General features: G+C 38.7%; 1 protein-coding gene across 8 annotated transcripts in view; it reads left to right on the top strand.

Moving 5' to 3' along the window:
• Positions 1–12,945, top strand: part of LOC120477912 (nuclear factor 1 B-type-like) — a 131,656-nt gene extending 118,711 nt beyond the window's left edge. For all 8 annotated transcript variants that reach the window (XM_089128348.1, XM_089128344.1, XM_089128343.1 and 5 more), the window contains one exon: positions 7,006–12,945. In XM_089128348.1, the coding sequence (XP_088984474.1) occupies positions 7,006–7,135 (130 nt within the window). In that variant the 3' untranslated portion in view covers positions 7,136–12,945. The remainder of the gene's footprint in view (positions 1–7,005) is intronic.
• The last annotated feature ends 610 nt before the right edge of the window (positions 12,946–13,555 follow it).

The raw sequence follows: 13,555 nt of genomic DNA, 5'->3' as shown, positions 1-13,555 counted from the left end.
ATGGTTTTAAAAAATGCAGAACCTAACATTTTTACACATTTTGTTAAACTGCAGCCTTATGCAAAGTAATTTAAAATATCTTTTTGTTCACATAAATCTACATTCCATACCCCATGATGAAAAACAGAATTATAATTTAATTTTGCAACTTTATTCAAAATAAAATAAACATCACATTACATAAATATTCAGACCCTTAGCTGAAACATCAGCTGCAGATATGCTTTGCACTCCTGGATTTGTGGATTTTCTGCCATTCTTCTCCGCAGATTCTCTCAAGCTTTGTCAGGTTGGCTGGGCACTGTCAATGGACAGCCATTTTCAGGTCTCTCCAGAGATGTTTGATTGGGTTTGGGGCAATCAATGACATTCACAGAGTCCACCCTAAGCCACCCTAAGTGAACTTTTGACACAGTCTGATGTCCTGAGTGCTCTTGACCAGGTTTTCCTTAAGGCGGGCGTACACTGTGTGATTAAAGTGGGCATACACTGTGTGATTTTCATCCGATTTTGAGCCGAATTCTGACTTGTGCGACTCTTTTTCGTGTCGGACCGATTTTCAGCTTTGTCGTGCGTCGTTTGTCGTGCAGTGTTCGTGCAGTGTACAGGGAGAAACGAGAGGCGATTAACCTCTCACGATCGACAATCAGATGGTCGGATGAATTTCTGGCATGTCAGAAATTTTGGTCGCTCCTCGTGACTATATCGCACAGTTGAAGCAACGCTACGAACCGATTGCCCTAAACTCCCTAAAGTGCCCTAAACTGCCCTAAAAGTGTTTTTTTCCTCACTGCACCTGCGCAAAAACAGAAGTTTAACTATTTCATCTGCAGGAAAAATTTAATTAAAATAAAAACGAAAAGAGGGAGATCTTTAAGTTCTGTAGTTCAAACTAGCGACAAATTACTGTTGCTTACCTCCAGTTCGTGTTGCAAAATGGATAATATTACCCACTGTCTTCCAAGCCACCTGCGATGTAACACCTCTTTTATTAATTTGTCAAACAATGTTTTTGAAATAAACCTGTTTTTAATTTTTTATTGATGATTAACTATGGCAATGTTCGGACATATTATAGACTGTTAATAGTTATTTTATATGCCTATCATTCATTGTAATCGACCTAAATGTTTTAGACCATGAGGAGTAAGATTATGTAATATTTTATTATCCTCACAGCACGTTGGTTATGTGCTGTGAAAATATTGCGTGGCAAATTAATTATAATAGCGGATCAATTTAATAATAAAATTAGCCTATAGGCCTCCCCTAATAATGATAATAGCCTACAATAATACTAATACTAATACTAATTAAATGCATAAACTGAAAATGCTAAATCATCTTGATACTGATAGCAGATGCTTGTTTTGACAATATCCCTGGATACATACACGTAAATAGGCGCAATCCAGGGGGTTATCGCAGATATTACACGCATAGTGTGAGCAGTGAAGTCGCAGCTCGACGATCGGACCGTACAGTGTGAGCACATAAATCCTGAACTTTGGCTTTTCATCGCATGCGATTTACTCGTTGAGTGTGAGTAGGTACCTTGCTGAAATCGCACAGACATCGCACAGTGTATGCCCGCCTTTAAGCACATCCCTGTATTTTGTTACTTTCATTTTTCTGTCTACCCTGACCATTTCCCAAGTCCATGTCGATGGAAACACCCTCGACAGCATGATGCTACCACCACCACCACCTTACCATTGGGATGGTATTGCACAGGGGATGAGTGGTGCCTGGATTTTTACAGACCATTCAGTTCATTAGGACAGAGAATTTTGTTGCTCACAGTCTGAGAGTCCTTTAGGAGCTTTTTTGCTCATTTTATGCAGACTTTCATATGTCATGCAGTGCAAGAGAGGCTTCTGGCCACTCTGCCATAAAGCTCAGTGTTGCAGTGCTGTTTGTCCATCTGCACGCTCTGGTTGAGCTCCAGAGATAATGTGTGGAGACTGACAGTGTGACCTTAAGGTTCATGGTCACCTCTCTCACAAAAACATTTCTCCCCGATGGCTCAGTTTGGCCAGTAGGCCAGTTCTTAGAAGACTCCTGGCTTTTCCAAACGTCTTCCATCCTGAGCTCTTGGGACCCTTCAATGCAACAGATTTTTATTTTTGTAGCCTTCCTCAGATTCGTTTCTGAGCTCTGCAGGCAGTTCATTTGATATGCATTTTCAGCTCTTAGAACTTACGTACATGACAGGTTTGTCTTTCTAAATCATGTCCAATTAAATTTGCCACATATTTACTCGAGTGAATGTTTAGAAACATCTCAAAGATGATAAAACAATATAATGCATCTTATCAAAATTTCAAATGTTGTAAATTTCAATACTTATATTAAAAGTTCTATCTTATTTTTTGTCATTGTAGTTAAATTCTATATATGTACAAATTGTTTATATGTACATAAACGTCATATGGCATTGCATTTTAAGGTAAAGCTGTGCTTCTAAATATTCTTAAAGCAGTCACTGCTGGCATGTTTGACCGAATCCCTGTGTAAGCTGGGCTAAGTGTGTGCTAAATGTCCTTGAGCTATATCCTCTCTCTCATCCACTTATTTAGTCTTTCCAGCTCCCTGCAGTGGGAAAGGCCATACTCAGCACTTCCTCACTGCAGTAAATGTGTGGAAAAGTGGAGTCGCACTGAACACACTTTCACTTCCTTCTGTAGGCATCAGTGCTACAGGCCTCTGCTTTCATTTCAGTCCCTTTTCTGGCTAGACCACACGGAGTATGAGGGGAAATAGGTTCTCAAGCAGTGGCTCACCCTTTATTGTTTCTCCAACAATTACTTACAGAGATTTTAATATAGGGGCACAGGCTTGAATATTATTGAGCATTTAAAAACCAAGCCCAGGTGTTACATTTAAAATATTCATTAAACGTTTACTAATTACCATGATTCTGTCAACTGCAAAAAATAAGCTTTCTGTCTGACAGAACGTGATTTGAAAGCAAGGCAATGTGCTGCAGATGAAGGCTGATGCAGCTGAAGAGTTGACTTCAGGTCACTGACATGGAAATGTGATTTGTTGCTTGCATGCACTTGCAAAGCTGCAGTGCCGCAGTGTGATGCATGCCAGTCCACTGCTCAACCCAAATTGAAATTGAATCAAGCCAGGCTTGTTTGTTGCCATCCTTTAGGAAATGGGTCAGCAATCAATTAAGATGGCATTAGATGGTTTAATTTAGCGTCTGATTCCAAAACGAAACAGGCCTGTCCTTGCTCCTGGAAGAGGGTGGACGTTTAGAATGAAAGACCTGTAAGTGGCTCATGAAAAGCAAGAATCTGAAAAGGGAGCTGAGTTGTGTGTTCATCTCCCTTTTATCCCACATAACACCAATCTCCCATGTGAAGGGGGCCGTCACATCTGCACTTGTCTGGTAACTGTGGAAACCAGGCCGTAGGAAACACCACACTGAACCTTGAACTTGAGAAACAAGGGGTAGTACCCCACCCCATGGCAATCAATCAGATACTGTTTATTGATGCTCTGCAAAGGCAAAGTTTAGGGCAGTGGTACATGAGACAATTTACGAGCTTGATGGGTGGTAGTCTGTTTTTGCTGTCCCATTAGTAATCCTTTATTGGAGCTGATCGATGTACGTGTTCAGGGAAAGAAGCAGAAAACAAGAGAAGAACTACATCGCAGTTCCTTTGTGCTGCATTTCCCTGTTAAAGATACCAGCACACATTATGTTGTTTTGAATCCTGGTCTCCAACATAGCATAAAAGCTAGATTCTTAATGAACTTCTTAACTAATGTAACCAGCAAGATTTCTATGCTCTTGATCTTTTAAAAAAATACCATACTGGTTGATAAAAAAAAAAATAATAATAATAAAATAATAAAAAAAAAGTGAAAAGTATGGCAATGAAAGTAGTTTAGTCTTTTTAGCAAGGTTAATTAGAAAAAAAAATATTTCATGTTGAAATTATTTTTTAACAAAGATTATTAAATAATGTAGAAGTATTGTTCATTGTTAGTAAATGAAGTAGTTATCTATTGTTAACAAATTAAATCTTTTTTTTTAAATGAGGTCTCATCATGGCTGCATTTATTTGATCAAAAATACATTAAATCCAGTAATTCCGTGACAATTTTTTACAATTTCAAATAACTGTTTTTCAGTTTGAATATATTTTAAAATGTAAATTATTCCTGTGAAAATTCAGGAACCATTACTCCAGTCTATATTTGTAGATGATATCACTACTTAATATCTACGGCTTGATTTTTTTTTTTCTGATTTTATTTATGATTTATTTGATTTATTTAAAAAAAAAAATAATAATAATAAAATAAAATGAATTATGGGAATTGCAATTGTTATGTAATTGGATTTTCATAGGAAATGACGGGTCTCTTGTCATCAGCTCAACTCACAGGTAATTGCAACAAAGTCAAAATCAAGGCTCAAGTACTTTAATATTTATCAAGTCGTAAATCCACCAAATAGTGACTTGAGTCTGATGTGAGCCCCAAAGTCTCCAGTCCACATCTCTGAAACACGTAATCCCTCATTTCCTGTTAGATGATTTCTAGCAGGCTAGAACGGCAGAGAGAGAGAGAGAGAGAGAGATGAAAAGGGGCAGCAGGAGGGAGGAGAGACAGAGCCCAGTTAGTTCTTCATACAGTATGATATATTAAAGCCTTTTTAAAGAGAGTTTAGTGCACATTTGATTTAGTTTCTATTCACACAACTTTGTGACTCTCTTTCTGACTCTTCCTCCTTAAAGTGCGCACTAGAATCATAAAATACGACTTTTTTTTTCTTTCTTTTTTTTTTTTCAAACAAGATTTCAGGCTTTTGGCTACGGGTGATTTGTATACAACTCAGACTGAATCATTAGCTGCATTCAGGGCGACAGGCAGCCGTATCACCCCGGGCTACCTCAGGAAGAATAAAGTCACTGTTCCACATCCGCTGGGTCCCTGTCCTTCACCAGCCACTGGCTTTAGCCCTCGTCTCCCCCTCGGAAAACAAACAACAAACTCCAAAAGAAAAGCCCACTAAAGCTTTGCACCTGCATCCAAAGCAGTGAACCCATGGAAATGTCTTTGCACACAACAGTGTCTTTCCTTCTCCTTCAATCAGCCCACCACCCTCCACCCCTCCTCGAGCATGTGCCCTTTCTTTTTAGGGGCCAAAAAAAAAAAAAAAAGAAACGAGAGGGGGGAAAAACAAAGAGGTGGCTGTGTGCGCCGGGCACTGTTGACAGAGCAGGAGTACGGCCTGTAATCTGTGAGCAGAAAGATTGTGTTCGGCGATTGGGTGAGACAGGTATTTCAGACGGAGGCGGGAGAAGGGAGGCGGGGGGGCATACCAGGGCTCTGGTTTCTGGCCTGCCTAATTATTCGACACATGTACGCACCATTCAGCCCCCCTATCCTCCCCCAAGGGAACAACATGCTGTTTGTGTACCCTGGTGCGTTTGCATGTGAGATTCGCACCACAGCTCGCAATTAACAGTCTCGTGTTGTTGTGCCGTTAACATGTGCTGAATGCAGATAGGAAAGGTCTGTAGACGGTCCCGCTGACTTAACCCCATTGATCCAAAAGTGGGTGTCAGCTGCAGGGGGCTGAGATGGATGCGTGCTCTTGGGGAAACTTCCCCCGTGCATGTGCACTAAGGGTGCTTTGTTTCTCTGGGATATCCTGTTCCCTGACACTATGCCGAACCGATTATTGTGTGTGTGTGTGTGTGTGTCTCTCTCTCTCTGTGTGTATTTAAATGGGAAGCAAAGGGGTAGTTTTCAAAAGAGGGTGGGAGAAAGTCTAGACCTGATATGTCTCTTTCATTAACTGATTTAGATTTAAAGAATTTAAAGATGTTCTAACTTGAATTAAAACTAAAATGTATTAATACAATATTTTAAAACGTAATATATTACTGAATGTGTCTCTCTCTATATATATATAGATGTAGTACTCTTGATATTGCGCACAATACCTTTGGAACCATTTATACAACTTGATAAATGTTTTAAATTGTAGAATTTAACACGAACCAAGAACAATAAATGCTATAAAAGTAGTGTTCATGACTCTTTCGTTATATCTAATGCTTTAAGTATACCTTAAAGGAGAACTCCGGCGAACAATGAACCTTTGGTCTAATAAAACATCGGTACCTAGTCAACCATTCTCTGAGATTTGTTTTCATGATAATCGAATGTAAAGAGTTTTATCTCTAAAAACTGTTTAGCATATAATGCTAGTAATGGGGGCATTGACTAAGTAAAAACAAATCGCTAGTTTATACCACTAACAAGGCTCAAAATAGCCCCACACTAACGCAGTAACATAATGAGGCTCCATACATGCAAAACGAAGCATTGAGAACTTTATACGTGTACAGACCGTTTAATAAGAAGATATTTTATAAAGACAGTTCACTTCGCGTATACAGACAGGAGCCATCTTAAATAATAGTCTCGATAAGTCGAACCACGAACGTCGTGCTGAGTGATCTGAACTCTATGAAGTTCAACGAACTTCTGAACTGTATGAATGGCGTTCGGGGATCGACTTATCGAGACTATTTTTTAAGATGGCTCCTGTCTGTATACGCGAAGTGAACTGTCTTCATAAAGTATCTTCTTATTAAACGGACTGTACACTTACAAAGTTCTCAATGCTTCGTTTTGCATGTAGGGACCCTCATTATGTTACTGTGTGAGTGTGGGGCTATTTTGAGCCTTGTTAGTGGTATAAACTAGCGATTTCTTTTTACTTACTCAATGCCCCCATTACTAGCATTATACGCTAAACAGTTTTTAGAGATAAAACTCTTTACATTCGATTATCATGAAAACAAATCTCAGAGAATGGTTGGTTAGGCACCGACGTTTTATTAGACCAAAGGTTCATTGTTCGCCGGAGTTCTCCTTTAATATCAAGTGTTATCAATTATTTATTTATATGTATGTAATAATGTGATTATAATATCTCCCACAATCTATCTTTCCCCTGTGTTTCTGCAGTCCTGGTACCTGGGCGAGCTTAATTCCATTCCAAGTGTCGAACGGGACTCCGATTCTGCCAACAAATGTCCAGAATTACAGCATAAACATCATTGGTGAGCCCCTCCTCCAGGCAGAATCAAGCAATTGAACTGGACCCCGGAGAGACAGGTCCTCGGACAAACCAGCTAACAGCACTTATACAATCGACATGGACCTTTGTCCCACCCTCTCAAGGACATTGGCTTAGAGCAGTAGAGTGAGTCGGGTCAAAGTGTTCTCTTCTGACATGAGCCTCTCCAAACCAGTCAGTCATTGTGTAAGGAGGCCCCTGAACTGAGATACTGTGATCTTTACCATACAAAACTTTAGATGCCTTACTGTATATGCATGACATGCTAGTCTCTCTTGTTAGTGTTTCTCTTGTTCTTATGTCACGATTGCTAGTCTTGGTTTACGAAACGATTTTAGAGGGGGCTGGCCACACAAGGGCTGGCTGGCTGGATGGTTTGTAAAGCGGGCTGCATTTCGAACAAACTTTCAGCAAACAGAGGTTTATCGTATTCGTAACGTAAACATAGGAACAATTTTCAATGAACTGAATGTTTCTATTTTCATATTACCCTCAACATGTAATGTACCTACGGTGGAAAATCGTTTGAATCTGTAATCTTGTCAGTCCTGTACTAATTTCCTTTAAAGGTAAAGGTTGGAATTTACTCTCCAGAGTTGAGAACTCTGAAAACCTTTTTTTTTTTTTTCCTTCAATGAAAGAAAAAACCTATAATAGTAGTTAAGAAATACAACCCCTTTTTTCATTTTCATTTTTTTTTTTATATATATTTCCTTTGAAAAGGATTTTGAGAAAAATAAGACAATATCTCATAAGAGGCAAGTGCAATTTAAATGATTTTACTGAAGGGAAGCTATCATAGTCTGTCTGCCCTAAGACTCTAAAGGAATGGGGAGTAAATGTTTTTAGGTGAACTTTAAAACATAAAAAAAAAAAAAGAAAAATGAAATAAAAATCACATCCTTGATTTGGGAAACTAGGGAAACGAAGGGTGGAAGAGAAGAGTGGGATTAACAGTGAACGTTTACGTGAACAGAACTGAACACGAACAAGACAGCACTTATTTTGAGCCGTACCCAAACATGCGGGTAGTTTTTTTTTTTTTTTTTTTTTTTTAATTTATTAAAATGAAAACTTAAAGTTAAACTTTGGGGGAAAAGACTCAGACACAGCGTGTGTTAAATGGCGTATTTTGACATAATACTCACAGATCTAGTATGCATGTTTAGTCGGCCGTTAGCTTGTAAAGCTACTGTTTACACTTTGATATCATGAGAAACAAGAGGAACGCTGAGTAATTTAATGTAAACAAATTGTGTATGTGTGAAAAGCTGTACTCATTTCAACACTAACCTGCAGGTTGAGGCGAGGTCTCAAGGTGCTTATTTCAAACCCACTTTGGTAGTCCCCAACAGACGCGGTCCCAGAAATCGTCGATTGCTCCCGGCATTCACAATGCCATTGCCTCTCCAATCAGACATATTTATATAATCAATCTTTCCAATAATCTTAATTTGCACGAAAATATATAGTCCACATTACGTGCCTTGCCTTCGACTTTAGAGAAAACATCACTACACTTGTTTTTGCTGCATTTATTATCGTTTTTGGGAAAAAGTAACATTTTTATGATAAGAAATATTTTGTACTCTGGATGAAATTGTGACATTGTTGATTTTTAGCTTCATTTACTACTTTATCTCACATTTACAGTGCGTATCAAGGCTGTGTATAGTTGCCGTTCTAAAGTTTATAATCAACCAGCAATTTTTTGTTTTCCGTATTTTTGGTGGTTGTCATTTTTTTGATTCTGTTTTAATCATTTGTTTCTCCATCTTCCAGTCATTATTGGGGAGGGCGGGTCCAGACTTTTAAGAATTATGCAATACCAAGTTTTGCCTATGTAGGTAGTGCTTTTAGCTATGTGGATTATTAGAAGCTAGTACAGAAATACAAATAGTGTAAACATTTATTTTGTTGATGTTGTTGTTGTTGTTGTTGCTGTTGCTGACGTTGTTGTTGTTATTTTCCTTATTTTTTATTTTTTTTCGTATTTGACCAAAGTGGGAACTGCTTTCTATGCAGTGTGCGGCAAAGTCTTATTTCCCTTGAGTGTACCTAAAGGCAGAGAAGTGCGCGCGAGAAACCTTTGTTTCGTATTCTCTATAAAGGGAGGACTTTTTTCCCACACATTGAAGCATGTCTGCAAAGAAGGCACCATTTGGTCTAATACGGCTGCAATTTGTCTACTGTGACTAAAAATCTCCTTCTAAACTTCCCACCTGGGGTGCTAGTTTGACCTTTAGTAGAAGACAACGTTCATAGAGGAGACAGCTTGACTTGGGAGTGACAATCACAGGCGAATTACGCACACTAAGGAAAAGTATTAAATGCTGGCATCCTTTATGTTCACCACCCCGTTCCCCCCGTCCAGTAAAAAAAAAAAAAAAAAAAACATAGCTATATGCAATTCCCAAGTAGATGCCTTAAATTTTTACAAACAAGTGACTTGTTATAAAATGCGCTACAATCACGGTCACGCAAGTTGCTGCGTGTTAAATCTGTCACAATCAGGAAATATCAGTGTTTCTTATTCTTCCCTTTTGAAGTGCTCAAATTTACAGCCTTATTGAGGTTGTAGTCTGTAAAACAAAAACCCCCATGGGGAGAATCGGTTTTTATAGTTATCTCATGTTTTTATAATTATGTTCGAGTTGTTATAGACTTCGGTGAAAGGGAATAATTTAATGCTCTTATGGTCGTGAGGATCAAGGGGGAAAAAAATGGGTTTGCACCTACAGCATATAGGCAATCATCCACCCATAGTGTCTTTCAATTAAATACAGAACAACAAAAACTCAGGCGTTTTGCTTCACAGGGCATTACCAGCAATTAATAATAACAATTAAATCCCCCTCACATCACCATGGTTAAGAATTGTAGCTCTTGCGTTAATCACTATTCAGTCTTTTTCTGAGACCTCAAGTCAAGCTGAACTCTCCTCCTCCATCCAAGATGTTTATATATACAGTAAGCTAGAGTCACCCCGTTCAATGTGCACTGTTCCGTCATTTTGTTGTTTTTGATTTGCAAAAAAAAAAAAAAGAAAAAAAAAGTGCTTTGCAGCCTTCTGACCGTTGGCGATGCCACTGAAGTGCATTGTGCATTTCCTCCTGAAGTGGTGGGAGTGTCAGGGTCATAGAGTCATTCTTGTGTTCGAAACCGTGAAGGAGGGCGTAGGTAGGGGTCATCTCGATGGCCATCGTAATAGCAATAGTTTTCGGTAGTAGTCATTATGGGTTAAAATCTGCTCTGGCAGCTATGTGAACTGCGCGTGTGTGTGTGTGTGTGTGTGTGTGTGTGTGTGTGTGTGTGTGTGTGTGTGTGTGTGTGTGTGTGTGTGTGTGTGTGTGTGGATGAATACGTCAGAGTGCGTGTTTCAAGATGACTCTGACACTACGAGAGGAGAGTACATGAGGGTCTTCTATTGAAATGCCTGCCTTTTTGACAAAAGTGTGTACACTGTAAATTTATTTCTTCTCCCCATTTGTAAAAAAGAAAAACTTTTGACGTGTATTCGTGAATTTTAGTGATGTCCATATTTTTTAGTGAAACAAAAAAAAAACAAACAAAAAATTCGAACCTGTCTTGAGTTCAGATTTGTGTTACGACTCAACGGCTGTCCGATACATAAGAGGTTGAATATGTAATTGTTTATTTTTATTTTCCTGTACTTATAAAGTGGAGTGAATTCCCGTATGGGACTGTAAATGTTTTAAACAAAATGATGAAGGTCTTTTGTTGTATTTCGTGTTGATTAACTTGGATCCTTGAGACATTTCATAAATGTTTGAAGTGTTGGTTTGTTAGTGTGGCCATAGAGTGTGTGTGTGTGTGTGATGTGATTATGTGATATTGAAAATGAGACAAGAAATAATGTTCAAATTTGTGCTAAATAGGGTCGTTATTTGTTCTTTTGAACCGTTTGGGAACTCCTAGTCACTTTAGAAGCAAGGCACCAGATTTGAGTCTCCCAACAACAACTACCAGGGTAATGTCGTTACACGACATCACAGATTGTTCTGCTGTCTTGTGAAAAATAGAGCATGCATTATTTCCCCCGCGTCAATAGAGGCTGACCCACCACACCATGTACAGAATTTGCCATCCGAAAGTCTGAGATTTTTCTGCTGCACGTAGGCACCTCCATTCTGCAGTGTTTACATGTGTCCGCCATGGGCAGGGATGAATGCTGCATAGTTTTCAGGGCAGGCTCGGTACTCCCAGAAGCCTTTGTGTGCACCCACAGATGTCTTTTTCATGTTGCCATCACTGAGGAAAACAGCTGAGCATTTGCACTTTCTGCAGTTCCCACTACCCCTTTCATTGGCACATTTGTTTGTTGTTTGGATTACGTCTAGCTAGCGATGATGCTCCGATTAGCCTCGGAGCTACAATTAGATAGTGTTTGTATCTAGTCGGACCGAATGTTGTCACGGGAGCTCGGAGCACTTCCCCTCACCACAGCAAACAATGTCACCAGGCTTATACAACGATCAGATTAAACCTTATTTCTGGCTAGAAGTAGCTGTATAGAGTAGTTTCATTTTTCAAAGGGCTGATCTTTTTGAAAATAGTTTTTGTTGCAGAATTCAGATATTGAAAGCAGTAAGATGATGGCCTGGTCAAGTTGTGAAAGCCATGGTCCATGGCCCTAGAGAAGCCACATGTTTATAACTTATGCAAGGAGGACCAGTGGAACTCATGCAATGTCTATTTTCAGCTCTTCTGTGTGTCAGTGCAGGGAAACGGCAGGACATCTACTCTCATATTTCCATTTCTAGGGCATTTACAACAGCATGAGTGATCATTGACATAAACAGGAACATAAAAACCAGCATATTATGAGACGTTTACCAAAAAAAAAAAATAAATAAAGGAAAAAATATTTCAAGCAGTGCCTGTTTCAGCTCAAAGTCTCAGTGGACTTTCCCTTGTAAATATAAAAACAAGGAATTTTCTTTAGGGAATACAAAAAAAATTCTTCAATCAAAATAGATTCTATGGGATGCCTCTTCCCATGTTTTTTATCCAGCAAACGTTTCTTTTTTTTTTTTCTTTTTTTTTGTCCTGGTCCTGTGTTTTGTGCTTTTGTGCTTTCTTCAATTTTGAATAATTTAGTCAAATGGGATACCCCAGTCTCTATTTCACGGAGATCAAGTAATAGTTGGGCAGTGTGTTTCTCTAGGCTACACTTAGTACTACAATAGATGACAAAAAAATGTCAGATCAAAAAAAAAAAAAAAATGCCAGCTCCACAGCAAAGTTGTTTATTTTTTTTTTTTCCTTTGCTTTTTTAAAGGGGGGAGGGGGTCTTGTGGCACTTTTATGCCCGTTACAAATTCAGTTGTATTGTGTTAAGTGGGTTTATAACATGACAACAACAACACTAACACCAACAAATGTTATTAAGTCGTAACAGTTTTTAGTAGTGATTGTGGAAACAACAGTTGTATGCAAATATTACTGTATGTTCTGAATGTACATTATAGAATCACTTTATCAAGTTTTTGTGTTTTTACTCACAGTTAAAGAAGCTGTATAGTGAAGGCCTTTTTTTATTTACTGTCGATTTTGACTTTTTTCATTTTCACAGCTATAAACAGTAGGCATTGCCTTGCCTTCGAGTTGGTTGAATTTGGTGCGGGGGCTAAAAATGCCACAAGATTACAAATGAGTGTAAATAACGCTTGACTTTTTTGTGATTGTTACTGTTATATCCAGCCTATACTGCTAGCAGCTGTTTTTACTGCAGTCAATTACTGGAAGTGGATATATTTCCTATGCAAAACTGTTTAAACAATAAAATGAGCTATGCTACAAAGCAACTGTTGTTTGGACTCATTGCTTTTCCATTGCGGATCTTTAGTATGTTTTTCTTGCACAAGTGATATATCAATGACCAGCTATGAAAACCGAATATTGTTTGTAGGTGAGTAAAATTGCATATTGCTTCGAGTGGGAAACGTAATCACACTGAACATAGGAAAAAAGTTAATTGTGTGGTTTTCTACACTCTCCCCACAAGCAAATGCGTCGACGAAACATGAGTTATGCCAGAGGCAAATCTTGGTATGTTGGGTAAAGACTACAATATAACGTGGACAACATTCTTTTTGTAGAGTTTTATGGATATCTTGTAGCTCAAATAGCTTACACAACACTGTGTCCGTTTGATAAGCCATAAGCACTGACTACACATAGCAAAGCATCTCTAATGCTATAGTTCAGTAAGGGCGGAGAATAAGGCACATTAGGTCTTTGTGGATGCCATGTTGGAAGAACATGAAAACCACAGTCCTGCTGTCTGCTTATCAATTAGGTCGAAACCAGCACCTGGCCGTGGGCACAAACAGTTTGTTTGGCTGTGAAACAAAAACAATGTGGTGCTGTGCAGATATAAAATTACCCCAATGCATAATGGTTATCATTACGCCA

This window comes from Pimephales promelas, chromosome 1 (genome assembly GCF_988280905.1).
Source record: "Pimephales promelas chromosome 1, fPimPro1.hap1.1, whole genome shotgun sequence".
Taxonomy (NCBI): Eukaryota; Metazoa; Chordata; class Actinopteri; order Cypriniformes; family Leuciscidae; genus Pimephales; species Pimephales promelas.
The sequence above is the reverse complement of the archived record's forward strand: the minus strand, read 5'-3'. Positions and strand labels throughout refer to the sequence as shown.